Source organism: Melopsittacus undulatus, chromosome 2, assembly GCF_012275295.1.
Source record: "Melopsittacus undulatus isolate bMelUnd1 chromosome 2, bMelUnd1.mat.Z, whole genome shotgun sequence".
In the NCBI taxonomy this organism is placed as follows: Eukaryota; Metazoa; Chordata; class Aves; order Psittaciformes; family Psittaculidae; genus Melopsittacus; species Melopsittacus undulatus.
Window position 1 is genome coordinate 18,820,223 of NC_047528.1, and position 27,316 is coordinate 18,847,538.

General features: G+C 37.2%; 1 protein-coding gene across 1 annotated transcript in view; it reads right to left on the reverse strand.

Annotated features, from left to right (window-relative positions):
* Positions 1-1,378: 1,378 nt before the first annotated feature.
* The window catches only part of MIPEP (mitochondrial intermediate peptidase), a 71,577-nt gene continuing 45,639 nt past the window's right edge, over positions 1,379-27,316 (reverse strand). The window contains exons 16-19 of the mRNA XM_013129203.3: positions 24,119-24,238; positions 10,537-10,658; positions 9,700-9,773; positions 1,379-1,641 (exon numbers count right to left, since the gene is read on the reverse strand). Of these exons, the coding sequence (XP_012984657.3) occupies positions 1,547-1,641; positions 9,700-9,773; positions 10,537-10,658; positions 24,119-24,238 (411 nt within the window). The 3' untranslated portion in view covers positions 1,379-1,546. The remainder of the gene's footprint in view (positions 1,642-9,699; positions 9,774-10,536; positions 10,659-24,118; positions 24,239-27,316) is intronic.

Here is a 27,316-nt window from a genome sequence, read left to right on the forward strand (position 1 = left end):
TACATGTGTTTAGTTTTTGTGGGGTTTTTTAATCTTTTAACTTACAGCAAAATACTAACCTAGCTTGTTAAGCAAAACCATCCATCTTTTCTGGTAGCAAGCAGCAACCAATTCTATATCTGTATATACAGAATGCAGTCACTCAGACGTACAACACAGAAGTCTTGTTCTGGTACACGTCTAAAAATATGTCTGCTATTGTTTAACCAAAACATTTCATACCTAAAAATGTCTAAACCCAGCTGTATGGGTAATGGCAGTGCTGTTCATACAAGACAAATTTCCACTCTGCAAAACCAGACAAAAAACAGGGTAAAATATCAAATGATAATCAATGGCACAATGTCTGCTAAAAAACAGAGGCAAATGATCCCAATCAGCTGTCACTCTAATTCATCCCTTCCCAAACATCTGCTTTTTCTGGTTTATCTTTATTCTTCATTTGCCTCTCTCCCAACCATTTGCTCATCTCTCAGCCTCAGTTCTCTTCCTCTCTAGCTTCCTTCACTGTGTTTCCGCTGAGGACACTTTCGCATAATTTTGATACCTTTTGTAACAATCCTCAAAGGACTTCTCAAAGACAAGGCCATTTCTAGAGAAAAATTCACCTTTTTTTTTTTTTTACTAGGCACTCAAATACCATTTCACAATTTACTTCAAGAGAAGAAACCCCCACTGATAATATTCCTTTGTTCATTACCCACTATAGAATGTGCAACCTTAAACTGCTTCAGCCTATCTTGGAAAAAAGTTTTTGTTTTGACTGATTTTGTCCCTCAAAAAAAACCTGCCCTTTTGTATATTAAGCAGTTCCCCAACACTCATCCACTCATCATCATTAAAAGGAAACTCCATATGAAAAAAATATGCAGAGACCAGATTCAGGGTGTTCCTACACAGCAACTTTGCCAATCTATTTCAATAGTAACTGCCCTCTGCAATGGAAATGTTAAAATGCCTACAAATCCATATTGACCAAAACATGATAGACTTCATCCAGTAAAGCCCTTAAAGTATTGTGGCCAATATTAAACCACCACTACACAAGAAAACAAACACACCCAGGTAACAGATAAAGGACTAAAGGACCCGGTTAAATAAGAAAATGCTCCCTAGAAAACAACTGCTGACCCCTGAACACTGAAACACGCTAACAGTTCTGGGTCCTGACACTCAACAAGTATGTTCTAATACTGAATGCAATGGATGTACCAAAAGACCATTCATACCGCTCCACTCACACTGAGGATCAGCTAAATTCCTATTTAAACACCTGTTCCAACAAGACTGAATTTTCTAAAAGTACATGCTAGAGGATTTGCTCTCTCAAATTCCATGCTTGAGCTCCTACGGAACAGAAAGACACCACCTTCAGAAATGCAACCAAGTGATACAATGAAATTATTTATTAATGTTCCACCAACATGGATATCCAAACTTTTAAAAGTGTTCACCAAGAAGCAAACCCAGTCACAACAATATTTTTCCCACAATTATGAAGACATATGCAATATAGCATAAAATAATTCAGTTCTGTTGAATATTTTTATGAGTCCATGATAAATGTTTCGAAGTCCTGGTCAAGGTCTGAAACAAGGGCATCCACCAAGTCTTCAACTGAAGGTGATTTCTGAAGCATACCTACAAAACCAAGACAACAGACTCTTAGCAAGAATATTATGGCCTTGAAAGCTTTGTCAATAATAATACTTACTGCTATCTAATTTCTGATGTCACAATACAACAGAAGCAGCTATCACATTTCTTTGTCAAGAAATAACTGCAATTATAGTACATAAAGATTATTTCTTTTCTTTGAGTTACCTATTACATGTTATCACAGAATTGACAGGTTTCAAGACTGTTAACTGTTTTTTGTCATTACAATCTTGCTTAAGCAGGGAATTATTTCCATTTTAAAGCAATGTAGCCACAGATTCAGTCATTTCCAAGTGACTTGAATAGATCAGTGATTGAGTGGATTCTAAATCCTTATCTGTTAAGCCTCAGGTCTGACGGGGTCAGAAAAAAACAAATTTTCTCGAAGTGTTACACACTTTAATAGCATTTGACTTAGTATTTAAAGTATAAAAATCTGATTTTTTCACAAGGTATGAAACAGACAAAAGCATTTTCAGTGCACTGTGGGTTTAATTTTGCCATTTGTTTGGGTTTTTTTTTACAGTATCAGGACTTTTATTAAGGATTTTAATTAGTGCAGCTGTAGCTCCAGCATAGCTACACAATAACAGACAGGGAAATTAGCGTAATGAAGAATCATGCTCAAGTACTTTGGTAATTCCGTAACAGAGCAGCTAAAAATCTCACACCTTCCTCCAGAATCCCAGTTTTTAGAAAGCATTAGAATGTATCCTGTAAATTTAGAACAAGGGGTAATGGCTTTAAACTGAAGGAGGAGAGATTTAGATTACATATAAGGAAGAAATTCTTATTGAGGGGGTGAGGCACTGGCACAGGTTGCTCAGAGAAGCTGTGGCTGCCCCATCCCTGGCAGTGTTCAAAGCCAGGCTGGATGCGGCTTTGAGCAACCTGGTCTAGTGGAAGGTGCCCCTGCACATGGTAGGGGGCTGGAACTAGGTGATCTTTAAGGTCCCTTCCAACCCAAATCAGCCTATGGTCCTATGATTAAATTATTTTCAGATGTTCCTTTGTACTTAACATTAATGCAATGTTTGTCTTTTCAGTGTTATGAACATTTTCAATATTATATATGGAAATCTACTGCATTACTTGTACTTGAAAAAATAATAAATCCAAACAGTAGAGCTGCCAAATAATGTAAAATTTAATCTTCATACTTCTCTGAAGTGATCTGTTCTTTCTGACAAATGCCAATGTAAATATAACCTCCTTCTACCCCTTCTGATCAGCATACCTACTGAACATAATTTTATACTCTTTCACATCCTCCACAATATTTGCTTTTAGTCAAAACTATAATTGCATGCTGCTAAAAGCCAGAATCTTTCACTAGAACATAATGATTCAAAACCCACCAGGAAACAGAACAACTCAAGGTAATTTTGTGTGAGTAACCAAAAATAATGTTCTTGCTAAGACTTCACAGAATCCCATTTCAATCTGATTTAAACACGTTGCAAATGTCAGTACACAAATACTGAACACTATAAGTAGAACAAATCCTGTACTTATATATAGGTTCACTTGAAATGCTGTTAAAAGAAGTTTGCATCACACTATTTTTAAAATAAAAGAGAACAGAACTAGTATTTCCAAATACTTGGTAAACTTGCCATCATCACTGTAAAATTGCTGTGGAATTACTTCTAGTCCACAATGAAAAATGCCTTGCTATACGCTGGGCTGACAAACAGATGTGTCCAGATACCAGCTATTAATCTAACCCCCTCAGAGAGCCATGACTTCTTGCAGACTCCTTCTCTCCCTAACGGCCTTGGAAAAAAATCCAGTTTAAATTTGTACTACTTTCCTGCAGGTTTTCCCTGAAGTTTAGAGAATGCCTTAAGAAGGTGACACAGATGGCAGCCACTAGACCATGTACTGTCATGCATGACTTCCGGAGCTTCATCTGAAACTCAGTTGAAGCAGTCCAGTCCCAACACTGCAATTGGTTCTGCATTTTTTTTCAGTCTCATTTCACCTCAGACGTTTACATGTGAACTAACTGGCTCTATTTCTAGGGACTGAACAGTAGGAAAAGCTTCATGGGTGCCATTCATCTGACCTTTTCAGAGGTCTACTTTATGATGAGTTGTGCCTGTGAAGAACCTACTTTTCCCTTTGTCCCAGAAAAGAAACCTGGATGACTAGCTCAGGTATAAAAATTTCAAGGCTCCAATTTTAAGATGTGGCTCTGTAAAAGAACTATTTTTCTCTATCCAATGTACCTATTTCTATCAGACATCAATATGGAGGGATGACTTTAATGATGCATAGACAGCATATAAAGATAGCCATAACAGACATAACCACCACTGCCCAAGCCCCAAAATATAAATAAAAAAAAAAAATCCCCTTCCAAATCTGAGTTATAGGAAGCAGCCAGCCTGGATGATGTCCAGCCAGTTCTTTTGACACACTAAAATTTATTCTGCTGTTGATACTTCTTAAAACTACTATTATGAATACATTGCAAAAGAAGAAAAGCTAACAATATAATGATTAGGGGGAAGAACAGAGACTGATGATGGGATTACCTTCAAGTAGATTTAATTTCCCCTCTTACATAAAAATGGCAAAGCATAACAAAAGCATTCCAACCCTGGATATTACAAAATGAATGAAAGAGACATAATTAACTACAGTACACTTGGATTTGTTTTAGTGCAGCTGAATACAGTCTTACCAAATCTCACTCAAAGCTTGTTACAAATTGCATTCATTTGGACTCCACATGATTTGTTTTAAATGTGTAGAAGAATTCAAAATTGTTCTGGCAATAGCAATGCCAAATGACCTCTTACCCAGTAGTTCCAACTTTTGATAGTACAAACAGATTTCAGATTTCTTGCATTAGTGGTCTACTGCATTGCTCTTTTCCCACCACTGACATCAAAAGCAGACATTAACAGAATAAGCTTTTGCAAGGGAAGGATGAAGAGTAACTGAGGTCATTGTTGAACTCCTACTGCAGTAAAATGATCATGCCCTTATGAAATAAATAAATACAGATTTTAGAGTACACAACTCCAAAAGAAACAGACACTGATGGTATTTCTGTGTTTTAACCTCTTACTCTACACAGATGTGTTAAGAATGGTCATGTCCCCCTTTAAACTCCATTAAACTATATCAAAGCAAGATCAGCTTTGATATATTGTAAGTACTCAGTACTTCAGTTTAAATGATTTAGTACGGTGTCCACAAGGTCTGATGGCTGCAGTTTCAAAATCTATGAGTGTACTTCATACGTTCAGCCCAACTCCTATTTCAGCTCAGTCTCTCCCAAGCCTAAGGCAACTGCATAGCTTATCTTCTCCGCTTTGAAGTTTTCTTTCACATTACAGCACTGTGGTTAACCACACCCTTTGGAAAGATGGTTAGCTATAACCTACAATCACTGAAAACTGGGAGAAGAACAAAGCCCGTGGCAAAATTTGGCCTCTACTCCTTTGGAACACTAATTATTTTGGGTCCATGTAGTTTGAGTTAACATATGTTGTCAGTCACATCACCTTTTAAGATTTATGCATATTTCTTATACTTTCAAAGAGACCTGGAAGATTTTTACAGCCTCTTCAAATCCCAGTTATTCCACAAAGTACAATCTGAAGCACTGAAAAACAAAGTTTAAAACTGCACTGGAGCAAACGTGTTTTTATTTACACATTGATCACCACATATGCACACAGCTGAGTACATCTGTAGTATGACACAGTGTTAACAAGTCAAGAACATGACTTCACTTGTATTTTGCACAGGGACTTCTTCAGACACCCAGAGGGCAATGTGACTGTATCAAGACTGCAGGAGAAGCGCACTCCAGGATATGTTCCCACATCATCACACTCACACTGCAACACACTTTCTGCCTATGCACCTGGGTTTCTTTCCAGTTAGGGAGTGCCAAGGGAGACAGGGAGTGATGGTGCACACCTGAATCTTGTTCAGACCTGCAACCAGCACACAACTGGACCTGGAAGGGACACCTGGGTTACATATCTTTAAAGAAATTTTAAATCCCTAATGTCATATAGTCCTGGGAAGCAGAGGGTCTGCAGGAGCCGTGTGGCCAACCCAAAATGACAGAAGAACCAAATTCTTCTCAAACTGTGTTTCTCCTCTAAGAAAATAAATAAATAAATAAATAAAAGCCTCTTGGACAGAGCATTGATTTAATTGCTCCTGCTATCTGTATTTGTGACTCTTTCTGTATTTTGCAGATTACCAAAGGATTAAGATAAAAGTAGTAACTTCAGAAAATGTTAAAAAAGGTTTCATAAAGCCTCTGTGTTGTTGTTCTGGTTCTTTTTAAGTGGAAACAAATGCCAAGAGAATCAAAACCAAAACCAAAAAAGTACACTGTGTTTTTGAATTAAAGACTAGTCCAAACAGGAATCTTGTCAGTAACTCCACTGGATGGCACGTCAGATCCTTTATCTTCCCTAATCAGTACATCTATGGAATCATGTGGGAGAAGGATGAAAAGCCAGGGTCATATCCAAACACAAAAGACAATAGAAAGCTTCTGAGGAAAAAATCATAACAAAGAAACTGTATAAATAAAATTAAATTGTGAAGTTATCTATTATCAAACAGTCAATGATTATTGCTAACTTCACAATGAGATAGGGAAGCACTTCAAGGGTGAGGCTACATATGTGCATCCAAAAATCAGACTTGTACAAGCACATTTCTTTATATTAAAAGATAAATAAATAAAATGCCTGAAGTTCCAGCCCACGGAACTTAAGTTTTTTGAAACACGGCACTAACGAGCACAGAATCTGGACCATTTCCCTGAAGAAGAGTAAAAATCAACAAGCTTTTAAGTCTGGTGGAATCAGTTTGGTCATCTGCTATGGGACTGCAGTTTTGCAACTGATGAAAACCAACAAAAGATGGAAATCAAGTATTCTGGAACATCCATAATGAAACAAAAAGAAAGAGAGTCAGAGAGAGTCAGAAATAAATTAAGGAACAAGTAACTGTTCTTACTTTTTTCCTTTAATTCTCCATTTTCATAACAAATTCAGAGCAATTAAGCATAAACTTATGAGCTTTTCCCATCACGTGTGTTATATGATTTAACCTCAAATAATCCCAAGCAAGCAATCAAATTATTAATTGTCAAAACACCCGAGTCACCTCAATATCATTTTTCAGGGAGTCAATCAACCATGCTTAAGTTCTGCACAGTCTACAAATGAACATCACAAAATGCACAGGCAAGGAACCTGCTGATGAATTCTGGTTATTTTTATTATTTTGAGTTTCCTTTAAAAATTCATCTTTAAAGTAATTTTAAGGAAATACAGAGTATAAAAGTAATATCCAGAATACAAAGTTGGCCAGGGAGATATCCTGAAGCAAGGAAGATGTACGCTTGCTGGAAAACGATCAGATTACGGAATACTTAAGTAAACTGGATATACATAAACCCACAGACTCTGGTATGATACATCCATGAGTACTGAAGGAGCTGGTAGATGGCACTGCAAGGCTACTCTCAGTAATCTTTAATCAATCATAGCAACTGGACGAAGTGCCAAAAGACTGGAAAAAAAAGCAAATGTCACTCCTATCTTCAAGAAAGGCAAGAAAGCAAACCCAGGGAACTAGAGATTGGTCAATCTCACCTCAATCCCAAGGAAGGTGGTAGAGCAGCAAAACCTGGAAAACATTTCCAGGCTCATGAACAACAGAAAACAGTAATGAGGAATAGTCACCATGCATTCACCAAAGGCAGGTCATGCTCCATCAACTTGATAACCCTATTTGATGAAGCAACTGGCCTGGTACAAGTGGAGAGAGATGTAGATATTTTCTACCTGCACTTCAGTAAGGTCTTTGACACTGTTTCCTGTAAGATCCTGCAAACTGATTGCACCATGTTCCACTGTGGAAGCACAAGTGGCTTTGCCACAGATGAATTTTGCAAACTTCATTTAAATATTTGACACAAGGGAACACACTGCTAGCAACTTCACCATAGCCTTTATGACATTTCATTAAGATTCCACGCTCAGTAAAATTAAAAATACAACCCAGGAACAGAAGAGATTATAAGCATAACTGGTATTTTAAAATATATTTTCTTTATCTCCCATACAAGTTACAATAAATAATTGAATTTCTTTGTAAAGATGTATGGTTACATACATTCAGAGCAGCCCTGCGGAGAAGGACTTGGAGGTGTGGACCGATGAGAAAATGAACATGAGCCAGCTGCAGTGTGCACTCGCAGCCCAGAAAGCCAACCGTATCCTGGGCTGCATCAAAAGGAGCGTGACCAGCAGGTTGAAGGAGGTGATCCTGCCCCTCTACACTGCTCTCCTGATACCTCACTTGGAGTATTGTGTGCAGTTCTGATGTCCTCAACATAAAAAGGACATGGAACTGTTAGAACAAGTCCAGAGGAGGGCCATGAGGATAATCAGGGGACTGGAGCACCTCCTGTATGAAGATAGGTTTAAGCAAGTTGGGGCTGTTCAGCCTGGAGAAGAGAAGGCTGCGTGGAGACCTCATAGCAGCCTTCCAGTATCTGAAGGGAGGGCTTACAGGGATGCTGGAGAAGGACTATTCATTAGGGACTGTAGTGATAGGACAAGGGGTAATGGGTTGAAACTTAAACAGGGGAAGTTTAGTTTCGATATAATAAGGAAGTTTTTTACTGTCAGGGTGGTGAGGCACTGGAATGGGTTGCCCAGGGAAGCTGTAAATGCTTCATCCCTGGCAGTGTTCATGGCCAGGTTTGATAGAGTTCTTGGGTGACATGGTTTAGTGTGAGGTGTCCCTGGCACTGGCAGGGGGGTTGGAACTAGATGATCTTAAGGTCCTTTCCAACCCTAACTATTCTATGAGTCTATGTTCCTGTCTTACAACTACTTAGTTCACAATTTTGGGCTACAGTTTTTTGAGGTTACAAACACAGCCTCTTCAAGAACAGTAAAGAAAAGCAAGTTTGCAAAGTCATGCTGAAAGAAAAGCAACTCTTTAGATCAGAAATATAAATAAACTAATCTAGAAAATATATAATTGCTGAATATATGATGAGTCTAAGGAGAGCAGAGGTTATGGCCTCAAATATAAACAGATGGGTCAAAGAACTGAAATGTTCTGGTTACGAAAACTGCTCCAATCTCATGATGAAATACAGACACATTACCACTGTTTCTCTTATCTGAGTAAAAAACCTCCACAACTTCCAGTTTATCAAAATTGAGTGAACAGAGGCCAAAGAATTAATATTCATACTTACTATTATGAATTTCAGAGTGAATTGAAAGATGCCTCTTAAGAGCATTTAGGACTTACCATGTGCTCATATCAGGAACACAGACAATAATGCAAATATGTTTGGTCTGAATATTGCAACATTACAGAGGAAAATCTTTATCCTGGTCTCACTGACAGAATTGAGATAAAGTCAGCAGTTTGAGAAACTTGTTTTACTCTCTTCACTTGTTTTATACCTAAAGTGTAATAATGTAGGACTTTTGCTAGCATAATGAATGATTTTTGGAAGTTATTTTCCAGGTTCAAAAGGCACACATTGTATTAAGAGGAATAATGAAGTATATTCATTATGAATTTCAGACTTCCATTTCATGAGAATGTACACTCAAAGTACTGACAAAGCCAAAGCTATTTTGATAATAAAATTACATGCTCAAAACAAGTTCAAATTCTTGCATACAAAATAACCTCATCTATTATAAATTTCATGTATGTAAAAGTTATTTAATTTCTATATCCAAAAAATGTCATCTATCTTTAAGTATGTGATACTCTTATTCTGAATTCTTTAGACAGTCTTGTAAAACAACCCCTTCCAACACTTCACCCCAACTATCTATGTGTGGGTTTTACCTGTGTATCACAAGGAGTTCTACTGACCATGACACTAGTCCACAAAATAAATGAACAAGTTTTCTTTCATAAATCCAATGAAGATTATAATTAAACAAAAAGGACCAAATTGGGAAATTATTTCTTCCTTGAGCAAGGGAATGAAAGGGTTGGGTTTTTTTGTACCTTGAACCATAAGTAAGGGCTCTTTTCCACCGCCATGTGCCAGCATCTCTCTACGGTAACGCTCACCCATTGCCCTGGAGAAACATAGATGTTAGAGCCATCTGCAAACACAACCTGTTCAGTTTTCAGTCACATTTGCTTCTAGGTTCTCTACAGAACAGAGAGACAGAAGTCAGATGAAATTTCCCACCCTGAAACAATGACTGCCTTGATTCCATGTTGACTCCTGAAATTCAAATTACATGTAAAATTATATTATGAGTAACTCAATTCGACAAATTTTATACATATGTGTTGGTTTTTATAGAAGTGAGTCTGTGAACAACATTTCAGCCTTCATTGCTCCAAGGGGAAAAGTCGCTCTGTTACAATCCTCTGGACATTCAGCTAAGGTATAAGAGCACTCATAATTTAGGATCTCAAAATTTACCTTTTAATTTCATGAAGCAGAATGAGTAGGATAGCTATACTTAGCTCGGAAGGTGGTGATACAAAGCTTGTTTATTACCTGCAGTTGCTTTGATTTTAGTAGAAAACTGAAAGCAAATAGGCATCTATGAAAAACAAGCTCTCTAATCACAGTAAATACAGATTTCAGTGCCTCCCAAATGGCATATTTTAAAATGTCAATGTCAAAGTCTTTTCACCAGTAAACACGTTCCAGAGTACACATTATACTTATGGTTATTTCCTGTTTTGTAATCCTCTTAAAATCAAGACAAAGGCTAAAAATTGTCATTTAAAAAGCCCATCAACCTATGTGGACCCTGTTGTTTCATGACTTTCAGAAGTAAGCAGCACAACATTTCATTCTACTTATAATTTCTCTATTTTTACCGATCAAATGGGTCCTGAGCAAAACACTGTTTCCACACCATGGAGGCAACAGCTCTAGACATGAGGTAGGAGTAATATTTTGCACCGTAACCCACAAGATGACTGAATCGCAGCTGCCAGGCCTGTAAGGAGAAAACAAACACAAAATAGAAGTAATCTTTAAAATCCTTTAAATTGTTCAGCATTTTCTGAAGTATGATGGAAGAGATCTATTTATGACAAACAGTTAAAAAAAAGAAAAAAAGAAAAAAGAAAGAAGAAAAAAGAAAAAAATCAGCCACCACTGTAAATCCCAGAATGAATACATCCTTTATTCTACGGAGCACTTTTCAACCTAAATACTGTGTATCCAATATACTGATTATCACAATTGAAATTATACATAAGTAGGGTCAGAAGGAAAGAAAACCAAGCAGCAAAAAATGCATTCATATTTGGTAATGGCTTTGTTGTTCTACTAGTCTTGAAAGAAAACCACAATTACCTTATTACAAGTAACAGTGCATTTTATAATTTTCCATGTGTGTAAGTGAAATATCAAATTTGAAAAAATTCAATTTATAAGCTTTTGCCACAAACAAAATGACAATATGGCCTTGCGTTTAATACTGTAAAAAAATAGTTTCCCATATGCCAAAAAAACTCAGGGCAGACAAATTACATTAACATGCAATATCATTGTTCACAGATTTGTTTGCACAGTTTTAAATGAGTATATATGGCAGATTATCCTCCATAATTATAGTTACTCATTTCTGTAATGTTACTTGGCTTTATGACTCATTTCAGTGACAGCGGACTCCTTTTTAAATGCTGGTTGGTGTTGAATGTTGACTTAATATTTTCTTAGCAAAGAACGTCAGAAGTATCAGCCTTGCTTTCACAGAAATAAAAATACCTCCCCCCCTCCCTGACTATAACAGAGTCATTTTAAATGGGAGAGATCTCCGAATCTGGTCTAACTAACCCTTGCTCAAAGGAGAGCCTATTTTGATGAGATTTCTAAGGGCTCTGTCTAAAGCCTCACTACCTCCAGGGAGGTACTGGTACACCACCTCTCTGGTACAATGCGGAAAGGCAAGCAGGTCCAAGCTTTAAAAGAACTTGTTTCCCAACAGATTTGGACACATTTTTTTGAACTGAAGATGGATGAGTGGTTACATGAAGGAATGAGAAACTTGTGTCTTTCAGCTCTGTGTGGAAACCAAAGAGGAGACAAGTCCCACTTCTTATTTGTCCTCCTATCCAAAGAAAAAGCTCCTACCATTCTTGTGATGACTGTTGTCAATGTTTTGTAGATACTACAGAAAACAATTTTAAAGAGGAACTATAAGATAAACAATAAAGTACCATAACAGATGCTTAAATTTAAATCTGTGGACTGTCAGATGCTTGTTCATATCCTAAAGTCAACGGCTAAACTTCTAAGACAGCCAAATATAAAAGTGAAGGGGCATTAGCAATCTTCCAGAATCAATTATCTTTGCAATTCTTTATCACACTGTAAGTAACAATCTCCTGATTTTCAACAGCTGAAATAAACTGTTTCTTAATTCAAGAAAGTGCTGATCATCAGCTTATTCTCCATTAGACAAGTCAAAGATATACGTGTTTAGTAAAAACAAACAAAAAAACCCCATAACCCAAAACATCCAAAAACCAACTGAGAAAGTAGAAAAAGAAAGAATTTGTCTTTCAGTCTTTTTACCTTAATAACCATAGCAGACAGTGGCCTATAATCTAGATCATAGTGAACAGCTGATGAGAAACAAAGTTGTTAGCTCCCTTTTCCAAGCAACACCTACAAATAAATTTCTCAAAGTTAGCTGTAATTCAGCCATTCAAAAGCTGGTTTTCTCCACCCTAAAGACACGTGTCCAAACAGATGGCATTTGCCATGGGTGAGCAATCTAGCCTCTCTAGTGGTAGCCTACACAACTAGTTGAAAGCAGGAGCAGAAAAGTTAGCGGAGATGAAGAAGTGCCTCCAGTCTTCAATTTTCCCGTGGGTCTTGATGCATGATGCAAATTCTTAAGAATTATTAACTTTTTTTTTCTTTAAAGCAAACACCAACTGTACCATATCTCTCATAATGCAAGTATGTACAAACATTCTGCTTGGATACAATTTTTCTAGTTTGCTCTGAAAAGTATTGTGGTTGCTGTGTTTATACTTTATAGGTACAGTTTTTCTAAGTAGTTCCTTAATTATAACCATAATCACTAAACTAAAAGCACATTCTAAAACACATCAGCGAGCCTACATTTTTAGAAGAATGATCGGGAAAACATCAGGTTTTGGTTTATTGTATAGTAAATTTTCAAAGTTCAGATTAGAAGTTTCAACTCGAAACTCTCAGGAATTGCTTTCATGTACTTGGAAATCTAAATAATTTCCAAACATATTACTTAAGTGAAAAATCCAAGTTGCTTTTTCTGCTAAAACCAAAAATAATTTCAGAAAGGAAGTATTTTAATCCAGCATGTAAACTGTAACTAGAAGAGAATGTCTTCTTCAACAGCTCAGATTACATTGTGCACATCAAATGCTCTTGCATTTAATGGTCTGCACCTAAAAACCAGTTTTGTTTGCAGTTCTAGGATGATTAGCTATTCCATACATCAGGTTTGCTGCAACTCTCTGTTATAAGTAAGACAGGAAAAAAGAACATCTTCAAACCTATTAAGACCAAAAGCTTTTTTGAGTTGGCACCTAAAACAGCCCTCAGTACCCTCTGTTCAAATGTAAGACATTTTGTTTGACCTTTGCGAATAAAATTAAGAAACTTCACATTGTTTCTTTTCAAAAGAAAAAAGATAGGAATATAGAAAGAGTAAGGAAAGACATTGCTCATCTCTCTCCCTGCATTTGGGGAGGCTTTCAAATATGATGAAGTTGAGAATTCAAATATTCATTGGCAACAGAACAGTATCCAAAAAAAGAACTAAAAGTAGAGGAAAGTCAATCTATCTTAATATAGATGTCTAACAAAGATAAGGTATAGATGATTGTCTCTTCCTTCATGGGAGTACATAAGGAACATATTTTTGGATAGCTCAAGTTATATAACACAACTACCATCATTAAATGCAGTTAAGATTGTTTTCCTATTGCAAACAGCAGTAAAGGAAATCTGATTACAAACTCCTATTGCATAGTGAAGTCTGAAGCTTACATTAAATTCTAAAGTGTTTTTTTTTTCCAGACAGTACAGATTTTCCCCACTCTAGAGTATCACTAACTCTAGCACGTCATCTATTCCCTGTCACTAGTTTTCTCTCAGTTCTCACACAAAGTTTTGGATTATAAATTCCCAATCTTCAGTATTTGACCATCACCCAGTACCTGTTACATTACATAAGTACATTTTCTGATTCTATGCTTTTCTAGCAATTAACTTCCCAAAACTGGACTTAGCTACCTACAAATAAATATTAAAACATTAAGCACATCCTCTACCCTGGTTCACAAGGAGCTACCTGCCTGCATTAAAACAAATCTTCCTACTTCAGACAGATGAGATTAGGATCTAGGCAGTAAAACATTCAAAAACCTCAAGAATACACAGGCAAATACTCCTCTAAAAATTTCTGAGAACAAAAAGTAAACACATCACTGTGAATGTGTTTAAAACTAAGTGGTCCCCCTTTCAGCATAAAACTTCATTTTAATAAAATTAGCTATAGATGCAATATGACTAGATTTCTGGTGTTATTTCCAATGTTGAGTGATTTCTCCACATTGAAAAAGACATATCAATTTCCCTTTTGGAATGGGTAAAGGCTAGATGTAGAACTAGGGCCATCTCCTTTATTAAATGTTGTATTCTTGTTAAGCAGCTAGAAAGTTAATGAAGACTCTGAGTAAACACTTCAAAAAGTTCCATGAACCCATTCCAGAAGTTTATAAAAGCATGCATTTTACAGCATAGCCCATGGGTTATGATAATATGCCATCCACAGGTCATGTTCATACCTGCTTTTTATCTAGCACAACAGACTGAAATAAAGGTGTGTGACTGATCCACTGCAGTTATTATAGGGGCCTTTTTTCCCCCAACATTACCAATCTTCCCTTATAGCCATGTCTGAAATATTTCCAAAATTCCATGTGCAATGGCTTTCCATCCCGTCATGCAACAAATAAAAATACCCCACTGATACTTTTATATTCTTACACCTTATCAGGAAGTTTTTTAAAAGTCCTTGTAGGATGCATTCTTAGGTTAAGATTCAGTTCATTTTACTTTAGCTACCTTAAACTAGGTGTCTTGCCCAAACTAGTCATATAGGCTTCCTTTGTAGTCAAAGGAAAGAAGTATTTATCCTGTTACCTTTGGAAAGGATAGCACTACTGCTCTAGGAGGAATGTGAATAATTTACTACAGATTCTATCTTCTATTTAACAGTTAAGCCACCTCATTCATTTGAAAAAGATGGTAGGATCAGTTAAAGTACTCTGTTTCGAAGACTATATAAATTAATTTAGGATTCATTTATCTAAATTCTAAATTCAGAACTGTGACGATTATCATAAAAATAATCTGATAGAAAAAGACAAAACTGAAAGAAAAAAACCCAAAACTACAGGTAGCTTAATATATACTAACCTTGCTTTTGTTTCTGAGCATGGGTAATCACTGTTCCATGGAGCTCCACTAATGACATGGAAGCAGTACTACAAAACCCTATTAAATCTTTTGGACAGAAAAAACCCAAAACAACAAAAAAAAACCAACCCTACAGAAATTCTTGCCAAGTGCTTGAACTTTTCAAAATGCTGTTCCAACAGTTTCTGCTGTGACTACAGTTATTTCCAAGTATATTTAAGTCCATTTTGCTTTTGCATCTTCAGACAAAAAATACAAGTGAGAACCTGAAAAGACCCAGCACTAAATTAAGAAGAGTACAAAATGTGTGCTACAGTAATTACATCAATGTGCAAGTTGCTGAATAGTTTCCATGAGGAACATTTGATGGAGGTGATATTTGGTGCCCTCCCCCTTCTTAATTAAACTCTTATTCTGGCAGGAAATCCAATGGAGGAGCAGCCAACTTATCTCATTCAGGGACTACTGGGTGGAGAACCTCTGCACTAGTCTGGCACTAACGTGGTATTATTGCTCTTAATGCCCTTGAATTTAGCTATCAGCAAGGGTGGAAAACTGAGAGTCATGAAGAAGCACCCAGCTCTGGTAACTCCCTGTGAACCAGAAAGTTCACAGGGAGTAAGTAGCATGGTGCAGATTGGAGGGATGCTCCATGTTTAGTTTAGCAAGTTTCCCATTCTGGTATGTTAGTTGCCGAGGCACGATTTTAAAATATCAGAGGGAGGAAGTGCTTTCAAGTATGACAAAAATGTCTTCTCTAATGACCAGGAGATCTGGTCTTACTTTTTTCCTTTGACTCCACTTTGCATTTTCATGCTCTTCAAACCCATATTCTGCCATAGATCACTCTTCTCAAAATTCAAGGAGGATATGAGATTTGGCAGCACAGAACTGCAACAACATCCAGTCATCATATACAGAGAATTTCAGTCTTATTCATTCACTACAGTGACTTCCAGAATTAGTGTGCTAATCTACTGGAATTAAACACCCTTCTCTGAACCTCTTCTATGTTCCCTTTCCCAAGATAACTATGTCTGCAGTTAGACAAGCTGAGATTTTTGCCAAGACTCCTCTTTTTAACTCTTGCTCCTACAAAGAAATGAGTGAGCAGCCCAGCACTGCTAGCAAGAGCTTGGGCTGTGGCTGCCAGGCTCCAAAGCTCAGGCTCTGCTGTTGGGTGTGCTTATTTTGGGGAGGCCAAAATGTCATACTAGAATTTGTTCTCACACTTTTCTGCTTAAACTATTCTAACTTTAAGAAATGAGAAAGGATTTTCACATACGCTGTGCAGCTTAAAGAATTCAGTCTTTTGTTCTGAAACAAAACACAGAATTTTTCTCCTTATTGTATTAGTTTGTTACATAAGTTTATAGTGCTCTTTGAAGATGGCCTCAAGTCATTCTCACTTGAAGAAACAGTTTAATGGGGTTTGGAGTGCAGAGCCTGCAAACTGTGCCAGTAGGTACCTCTGGGGAAAAGCTGGAGCATTCATAGCCTGGCAGGAACGACTCTTTCCATAGGTATGCAGCAGCTTGCTCAGTCAACTTGCTTTCTGTGCATCTGGCCTGAGCCCCTCCAAGTTTTATGGAATTACATCATCATCATTCTGGAGTTTCAGAACAATAAAAAAGTCCAATAAAGAGCTTTAAAACCACGCCTTTGCTGCAGTTTCTAATCTTGTTTAGAATAACAGAAAACCAATTTCAAGAATCTGCATCATATGCTGCACCCCTAACTTGCTTAACATTAATACTCTAGTTTTTCAGTGTCATGTGTTTCGGTGTTAGGAGTGGGAGAGTGCACAAAGTAAACCAACCCAAAGACACCACTGACATTTTAGAAAGCGAGTCAAGCAAGAGATTAAGATTTCAATTTATAACACTTCTGTGTTTTTATTATAAAATGATAAATAAATCTAGCAAGGCAGGGAACATAAATATTTTTGCAGTTGTTTACACTGGGGAAGAGGAAAGGAATTTAACATGCAATTAACCACTTAGGTGATTCTTGATATGTACCATATGGTCTTTGAATTACTTAAAGAAAAATATTTCATTTTTACATATAAACTATTAATGCCTTTGAGCTGCTTATAGCAAAATAATTTTAAAATTATTTACTCCTCTCCCTCTTCTCTCCTCCCCACAGAGAATGGAGGAAAGGGGACATGGGAGGCAAAAAGAATAATGACATCAGAAAGCTGTATGTATGATCTGCATTTTCCACAATCCTTAAAACTTGGGTTAAACAACACAGAGATATGAAAATTGATTCTACATTGTGTCCTTGACTGATCTCATGTGGAGAGGTTGATAGAAGACAGTGTTACTTGCAAACATAATAGCTAGTCTTTAAAGTAAATATAAGAAATATGCAATCAGACAATTTCCAAACAAGTCCTTCACTTTTTAACATGCAACACACACACACACCACTCTATTATCAATTAATAATTTCTTCTACTGCCTAAGTTTTAAATATTCATAAACCTGAGATAAACTAGAATCAGACCACCATAGTTTCCTTTGGGTACAGACTCAAACTGAAGCCCAAAGCTTTTATTCTACTTTACCAGGGATTTAGGAATCATGATTCTAATCCTGAATCTGTCACAAACTGCAATATGAACTTGAAGAAACTACTTTTTTTTTAACTCTTCCCAGTCTAGCTCCCCTTCCTGTTAAGTGAGTGTGATAATAATTCTTCTCTCATTCTTTTTTGACTGCAAGCTGTTCCTAGAAAGGACAACCTCCCACTATACTTGAAGTGCGTTTCATTTCAGGCCCTTAGCCTGTGTTTATGGCAAAGATATATTCAGTTACATCTATCACTATCAAATACAGCTCCAGTACTGCAATCCTGGGGGGGGAGGGGAAGGACATGTGAGCTGTGAGAACAGAATTATACAAAACTAAACAAAGCAATTTCCATTTACATATATATATATAGCACATATAGCTATTTCAAAATGTTACTAGAAGATATATGCAACTACTTCCTGGAGTGTTTCTTAAAATGCTCTACTACATAGTAGATGCTATCACTAACGTATGTTTGAGTTTCATGGGAATAACACTTGCAAAAAGAATTTCCTTAAAAGTGCTTCATATCTTATGATATCTGTAAACACTCCGCTGCTGTAGACAGCTGCCCAGTGAATAGTGTCATATTACCACCAGAAAACAAATCTTCACAGTATTTGCTTTCAGCATTTTCTTTATCATAAAATGAACTCAATTCCACAAAGACAGAAACCTAAACAAACCTTGAAGGGTTACTTTAAGAGCTTTTGAAAGTCCCACCATCTACTTTAATACTGACCTCAGCAGGGCTCCAATCCTTCTGAAATTGCTTTTAGCTATTAATTATTTATAGAACTACCAATTCCCCCGAGTTCACTGAGCACTCTTCTAGTAATCTCTTCCTCAGACCCAAACTCTTCAACTTGATTTTATAGTATACTTTTAAGAAGGCTTACATGAAAACTAATCCAGGGATTTGCACTTTGTGTAAACAACTTTGATTTCCAACATAGCAAGGTAAAAAATTACTTCGAAGGGGTTACACAAACTTCAAGAGGTTGAGTAATGACATATGACTTCACTTCTCTTCAAAACACGCCAAAAAGTGGAATGAGCAACATCAGTGCCTCTTCAAGTAACTAAAGAGAGAGAAAAAGTGGAAAAGCAATCTTCTATGAAGGCTCTCTGCTTTTAATATGAAATTTATGTCTCTGTGATCTACAACAGTGGTTTCTCTAAAACTCCCTATAAGGGAGATCCTAGACCTACTGGGTGTCTCCTTCCTTCTTCAATAAATGTGGGAAAAGACTGACAAGACATCAAAAGATTAGATACTAACCATAACCACAATTGCTGTAAATTAAACCATTTTTTTCTTCTACAATCTGCTCACTCATAAGAGATAAATGATCAGAGCCTCAATTTCGATTACATTTGTTTTTCATAAATATTTTCAATACCAGAAGACACTCATGTGTGCCCACATGATTTTCTCTTTGCCAGCCAAACTCCATTTCCTCAACTTTCCTCACAGGTCATGTTTCCAAACCTACCATTTTCCCTAAACCACTTACCTGTATTTCCTTCAGTTTTATCTATCTTTTTAAGAGGTAGACACACCTACTACAAGGGTTCCAGAGATCATGGAGGTCTACTTTTCAGCTGTTCTTTTTAATTTCCTTTAACCTAGTTTTCAGTTTTGCTTAGGTTCTAAGGTTACATTAGCTTAACTTAATAAATCTAAGGCAAATTAGAGAAGATTTCAGAATAAATATGAAGTCAAATTATAGTTTAAAATTCAATAGGCAGCCATTACCCTTCCTTACCAATAATTTCAAGATTTATGTTCACCACTTGAGTGAAGTTTTCAGAAGCCAAACCCACTTTTACCTTCAAAGGTTAAGGGTTATCACTTATTTATTTTAAGGCAGCTGCCTTATTGCTTGCCCTGTCTGACAATTTAGTCTTTCTATACGGGGTGACTGATATTCACATTAAATGTTATAGAGGACCAGAGTTATAACTATACATTAGCAGTCACTCCAACGACCTAAAAAGAAACCCTAAAACAACCAATGCCACAATGACACAGATAACAGATCCACTAACAAGATACTTCACTCAGACTGCCAGCCAGCCCTCAGGAGGCTGGGGAATAGGCCTGTTAAAAACAATACTCTCCACTGCAGCACCAGTACTGACAGTGATCATTATCAGTACAAGATTGTGATAAAGAACTCACCACACTGTCTCCAGTTTTGGCCTCTGGCTTACCTAACACCTTCAAACTCCTAAGAAAAGGCTCCTAAGAAGGAAAAAGAGGCATAGAGCTCCTCTTTTGCTCTCAGGTGCTCTTCAACAACGTAAGAAGTGGGCTAGGGCATATTGGGACAACATGTGATACAGAAACTATTTTTTCTCTTCAGAGAACCTAGTTTTCTCTGCCTAGTGACATCAACTCTTCTTCAGCTGACCACTGTTCTGGATACCTTTATATGTGCCCTGTTAATGAAATCCTTGTGTTTTCAGAATCCATGGCAAGCCACATTTTCCTGAGGTGCCTGACAGGCTCCCTGAGCAAGCACTCCAAATGTTAGGTTGCATCTCCTCCATTGATTTCCTTTCTCAGGAACATGACAGACACAATCCCAGCAAGTTAAGACAAGGACCTAGCTGGAGCCTTCCAAGGTCAGGATCACTGTCTGGGCAGAGTCCCCCCAGCTGCAGGAAGAAGAAAGACTAGCAACCACATTGGAGATACACCATTTTTCATGTACTTCTTCCCTCTAGGGTACCTGTAACAATACCTGCCTTGTTTTCTGTTGCCAAATTTGGCTAGCTAACCTATTTGGTCTCACAGGTGTTTTGGTCTCTCCAGTCACTAGCAACCATAAGCTATTAAGAAGTTCTCAGGCTGCCAAAGAAACCTGCACTTTAGACAAAAGTATATAAGCATAATTAAAGCTGTAACCTGATGTAAATTTTACACCACCACTACAGGTGATCCTTCTGAACTAATACTTACTTAATGTGCTAGAGCAAAAAGGTATATAGCAAATTATTTAGTGTTCAAAAAACTATCAAAAGGCTCCCTACATACCAACATGTTCCCTCCTAACAAATGTAATCATGATGTCTGTGGGTTAATTCCAATGCTACACTCTCTATTCAAGCACCACAGAAGAAATTCTTCTGTTTCTGGAACAAAAGCTTACCAGAAGGCCATGTAATTTTTAAAAATGCAAAAGGGACTACTTAGCAGTGGTCTAAAAAGGAACACACATTCACTGTGCCTCACTCTTCAAAATCATTTTTCCTCAGACTCACAAGTTAAACCACCAAACTTCCAGATTAGAATGAAGAAATCTTACAACTATGGGCAGGAAATTAATATGTATGCCCATAATATTTTATTGAACATAAGAATCAATAGTTTAATGTAATTCCATATTTCACAAAGAAAATTCAGGTATGATGATTTGGGCAGCTGTTGTTTATTGTAAAACCACTTCATTATTGGGAACTCTTTCCTGTAACTGTAGGAGGCTGCAATATCCACTATCACTGCAGAGCCTGTTTACCCTGTGTCTCATTTGTTGTTACGATATTGAACCAAAACCCACAGCAGGAGATAGGAATTATTGTGCTTGGCACAGAACTAACAATGGCATATCATTAAGTTTTGATGACTGTCTCAAAGGGAAGTAGCTTTCAAGTCTGAACTTGGGGGACAGGCAGGGGACTAAGCAACAGATCATGGGGAGGAACTCTGATCATGTGTTGGGATAATCAAAGGGTCACCTGATACTTCTTAAAAAGTCTCTCTGGAAATCCTGTAGACAAAGGTGGAAGAGACCAGGGGAGATACTCTAAAAGCAGACAGTGTTATCAATTGCAAGGCAGATATACCTAGTAAATGGAAACTGGCTTTGCAAGAGATGAGAAATAAGCTATGATTTTGAGCAACAGGAAAGTACTGAATCCCTCACAGCACACAGATTTTGACACCAAGCACATTCATGAAGAAATGACAGAAAAATATGTGGTCATTAATACTTGGTTTATCTTGCTTTCTTCGAAGAGTCAAAAGGAAGGCTGATTGCTTCTTAAAGGCATCACAAAGACTCAAGAACCCAGCCTGTGCAAAATCTCTATTCATTTTCCAAACTCAGTAACACAAATCTCTGGCAACAACTCCATCAGACACTACAAAAACAGGCAGATACATTCCCCCTGCCTGGCAGTCATCAGCTTCTGGATTTGGTAATAGAGCAAAGAAATCCCACTTGGAATTTCATCCTGCAGGAGCCAGCAGCAAACTGTGTACTTTTGAGCAGATAAACAATAGCCAGCCAGAAACTGAGATTTGCATTCTTCAGGAAAACAAAGTCTCATGGAGTGCTGTTTCTCTGTGCTTCCATCTGTTTACAGTCTGATCCATTTTTCCTTTCTGCCTTGCATGTGACACAAGCTTCTGCAACCTTCAGTGTCAACACAGCCAATGTAAATACTACTGCATGAAGTGCCAACTGCCCCATGCCTGTAAAACCTATTTGAAATCATGCTTCAACAGCATTTTCTTTCCACTATCCCTCCTACGCTTAGTACATAAGACATGATATTTTCTGAGAATGATGCTTTGGTTTACCTTAAAATCGGTATCACCACAGAAGTATAGCAGCATTTCATTATTAGGTGTAGTTTTTATGCCTCATTTTGAAAGTACAATCACAAAAAGATGCATCAAATTGTCCTATAATTGGAGCAGCACCTCATAAAGGCAGAAATTAACATCTGCTGAAGATGTATGCTGTGGTACTGCTTCAGTAAATGAGTCTGCACAATGAGATTGAAGCTCAAGTACACTCAGAGGATATTTGCTAAGTTTACTTGTCTGCCAGGAGCAGGAAAAAGGAATTAAGGTTTATCAGGGGATAACAATGGATATTTCAGCAGCCCTGACAGATAACAGCCCAGACAGTTACTACAGAAAATCACATTAATGCAGGTGAAAATAAAAGCTGATCTCTCTTACTAGCTCTGAAATTAAGTGAAAGGAAGGAATAGACTTTCTTCTCTTAAAAAATAAAGCAAATACTTCTCACTTTCAAGACATTTACGCTTTTTTATCTGGACTACAAATTAAATGATAATATCCTAAGTTCAGAAGAAATTGCAGCACAGGACAGCAAGCCAAATTATGGTCATTAAATACAGAGCACTAACATTCTTCTAGTGTAATGTTTTACTAAGTTTTACTAAAATTTAAATTGTATTACGGTTCTTGACTAGACATTCAATAAATTCTACATTCAATAAATGTGAAGAATATAGGCTTTCTGGCAATTCAAAAGTTCACAGTACACCTTGCTGGGATAAAGCCCCAGGCCAAAACTTGCGGTCCTTCATATTGAGGCTATGTTCATTACAAGATGTTTCACTCTTTTGCAGGTAACAGCTAAATAAAAAATATTTTAAATGGAACAAAAACCACAGGCTAACTTTCAAAGCAGGTTGAACCATTTCATTCACTTGATATCTAACACCTGCAGAGGAATGGTGTAAAACAATACTTATAAAAATGCTAAGTCAGACATCACACTCTGAAGACATCTTGCTGCCAGGGGCAGTACAGTTTTGATGAGCAACGGGTTCTAGCATGGGCCTCATAATACCCTTTTCAGGGAAAGAAAGACCATTTTTGCTAAGGAGAGAAGTACATTTCCTGAGAAGCAGAAAGCACAGAAAGGATCTAGGTGTTCTAACCAAAGTGTCAAGCAGTGATTTGGGCCATGGTCAAGCTGTGAATTCAGCTCCAAACAGCACAGGAAATCCCATGACTCTCATCTATACAAACTGTACCTTTGGATGTAATGAAGTACAAAACAAACACACAATTAGTCACGATGAATATCAAAACTATATAGCCCAGTAGAACTCAAGGCTTTAACACTTTCAGGTACCACATGCAAGGATAAGTGAAGTGCCAAAGGTCACAGTAGTACAGTGAGGAAAAACTCACTTCCAAGTCCTGTTTCACACTTCCTTGCTCTCACATGCCAACACTGACAGTATACAAAATGCTAAATGCAGCAAAGTGTTTTGTTGCCTTTTACAAACAGTCATTTACAAAGCTAGAATAAACCCTTTTTCCAATGTATTGATTCCACTGCCATACTTAATAATTAAAAAAAGAAACTATAATTCAAATTCAGTATGACAAGACTAGGCCTGTACAAAACCAGGTACATTAATTAAATTCTGATTTTCAGCTGAAATTTTCCAATACCTTACTCTTCACATAAAGTGGCTGAAAGAAAGAAAACTCAACGTAACAATACAACAATAAGCATATGAGTGTGCAGGGCAAAGGGTGGGAAGAGGTAGGAGTATTAATATGCTGTCAAAGAAAAGGTGTAGCCTATACAATCATTATGTTTCTACTCACTGTATTAGGTACATATGGCAATCCATAAAGTTTCTCTTGTGTTTCCTTTAAAATTTCTGTGGTTGACTTTTTTAGAGGATGTTTTCCATGGTAGATTTGGTCCAAGGCAGCATAAAATACCTGAAGAGATAAAAATACATGTTTGCCTTTGGCACAAGGCATTGGCATTTGACAACCAAAACAGATGAACAGAAAAGGAGAGAGAGAATAAGGGAAAGGAAGAGTCTAAATAATTTATATATGGTTTTGTAAATCTTCTATTTTTAGTAACGAGAGAAACAAGTTTTTGAAGTACACCAACCACAATCATCATGACCTATCATAAATCTGTTTAGGTTACTGAGAACACTGGCAGTATAAATCTGCACTTTAAAATAAAATTAAGATCTGACCCTAAATCTGTCCAGCAATTCCCTTTTTCACTATTTTTGAAGTAGATTAATTTTTTAAATGAATTTATTAAAAAGACTTAACGTTATTTGAGTGCACATAGCAAAATAATTTATTCCAAGATGTGTGCATGAAGACATGAGAAAACGTATCTGCAGAAGCAAGTTATGACCTAGGCAGTGAACACAAGAAGCTACAGACAGAGCTCCCAATGCTCCTAGAGTACTCAAACAGTGCAGTACTAAGACAGGTGCTTTCTTTATTTCAGCTCTCTCAATCAGAGCAATAAATTGCTGCAGTGTAAACTTTGCAATCACACTGCACCAGGAGGGTACTTTGCTAGAAGTTCACAGGCAATTTCTGTGCAGAAATGAACTATGCTTGTGAACTATAGCAGAACATATGCATGACTAAATTAGTGAAGTGTGTGGAGATCAGGACAGCAGCACAAATAACATTACTTTTCAAGCAAATATAGCAAAGCAGGGTATCTGGCACTTTCATAGCAAATATAAACTAGGCATGGATACAAAAGAGAGCCAAAGCTCAGTATGTGTTATCACTGAAAAAAAAATTCAATTCAGCATTTATTTTATTTTTAATATGAAGATTTCCTATTCTGTGAAGTGCAGGAAAGACTGAAGAAGAGGACACCCACTGCTGTGCAACAGAATTCAGCACTCAAATTTTATTTGGGGTGAATACAACACAGTCACATTTTAGGTGAAAGTATGTTTCCAAGGAACCACATTTCTTCTACTTGAATAAGATGTCTTCTAACATGCAGAATCCTGATAAATCCTTTGACAGTGTTTCTTGACCAAGGATAAATGTGAAAATTGATTGTTTTTTTCAAGTAAAACTGAGGATTATAAGAAGAGGGGTGAAGAAGCCAGAACTTTTAAGAGGTATTCCCAATTTCCATGCTTGCTGCCTACATGGCTAATAAGGAGAAAAGAGATCAACAAGACCTAAACTTGCACAGTCAGCCATTAATGACACTGCAAGTGTTGTGACCCAGATAGCAACAAGAGATGCAAGCACCCATCTACAAACCCAGAGCAGGCAGCAAATATCTGTTCAGAGGGTAACTCCATGAAGACACTGCACCAAGTAGCAAATAACAATGAGTATTTTTTAAAACCAGTCTTCACAGGGATATTTTTAATTTTCCATAATTATATTGATAACATGAAAAACTAAAAAACTAAAGAGATACCTATAATAGGTTGCAAGAACAACAGTATTTCTTACTCGTATCTTAGAAAAGAAAGAGGCTTTGCAAGGCCTTTGTACTTTTCATCCTCAGAGCTGGTCTCTAGAATTCTGGTTCATTTTTTAACAAAGTTTAACAAAAGCTACAGCATTTATGGTAGCAACGGTGACTGAGAACACGACCAACAGATCTATTCTACCATGAATACATCCGAAAACTACCTGAGAGTCCTAAAAAACTCACTTTCACCTGTTCCCTAGGCATTTGTGACCCTGCCGAAATCATTTCACACTGACTTCCCTCTCCTCCTCTCCAAAAACCCAAATCAAACATGGATGGGGCTTTGAGCAGCCTGGCTTAGTGGAAGATGTCCTTGCTCATGGCAGGGGAGTTGGAACTAGATGATCTCTAAGATCCCTTCCAACCCAAACCATTTTGTGATTCTATGATATGATTCTATGATCTGACAATAGACTTCAGCATTTGGCTTCAGCTCGGCCTTGATTCTTTTTTCCTATCTCTCAACTTTGTTAGGACCTGTTTGCAGTGTGCACCTCACAAGATGGCGCAAACTGCAAAAAAAATTTTGCAAAAGTGAGATTTGGAGTCAAGTAATTTGTGGTTAGGGAGCTGGAGCAAAATCTCAACTCACAGCTAGGCAGTGGGGAATCATCAGCTGAAGGCCAGTGGAATAGACTCAATAAAGAACAACATGGTGCCAGGGAAATGCATTGCTGAAGGCAGCTACAAGCTTTCCCCTGACCCTGGGACATATAAAGCTTGGGAAGAAAGCTTTGAGCCAGGCCACCTGGACAGAAAAGTTAAAAAAATAAATCTAAAAATCCATCCCTGAAAATAAACTCAGATGAACTTTACAGCCATAAACCTTCCCATCTACAAAGCACCATTCTGTGTGTTTACACAGGCCTTTGAAATGGCAAAGAGAGACATATCCCAAGACCACAGGATTTTAAGGTAATACTGCTAGGGAGCATGTTAACGCCTAATATTAAGCAGTAGCTAGAAAATGATTTCCAATTTCAGTAAAACACATTTGCCAAAATATAAAAAGGCCACCAAAAAGTTATCTTCATACTGAATATTTTGCACAGACATTAATATTACTTTCACTTGATTACAGTTCTTTCTAGCTTGTTGTCTGCTTAATAGCATTCATATGTAAACAGTTATGCATTTTCCAGTGAACACACTGACTGAAAGACTCTGGGAATCAAACTGCATGGCACAAGCCTTATGGAAGATGCATGGATTTTCCTATATTTCCTGTGGAGTAACTGATTACATGAGCTGGAAGAAAATGCAGAGTTTTTATAGCTATGATGAAAAACCAGCACAATTTTGTATTTTGACATGCCAATATATTTATTTTCTGAACAGATCACAGAAGAACCTTTACGTATTTTCTCCACTACTGGAAAATGCGTAGGCACTTTAATTTCTTCTGAAGGTCAAATATGGCTTACATGGCATCTGGCTGTCAAGATAGAATATACCGCTAGCAAAGTCTGAATGAAAAGTATTTGCATCATTTTTCACAGTTTTTTCAGGTATATACCTTAGAAGCACATACA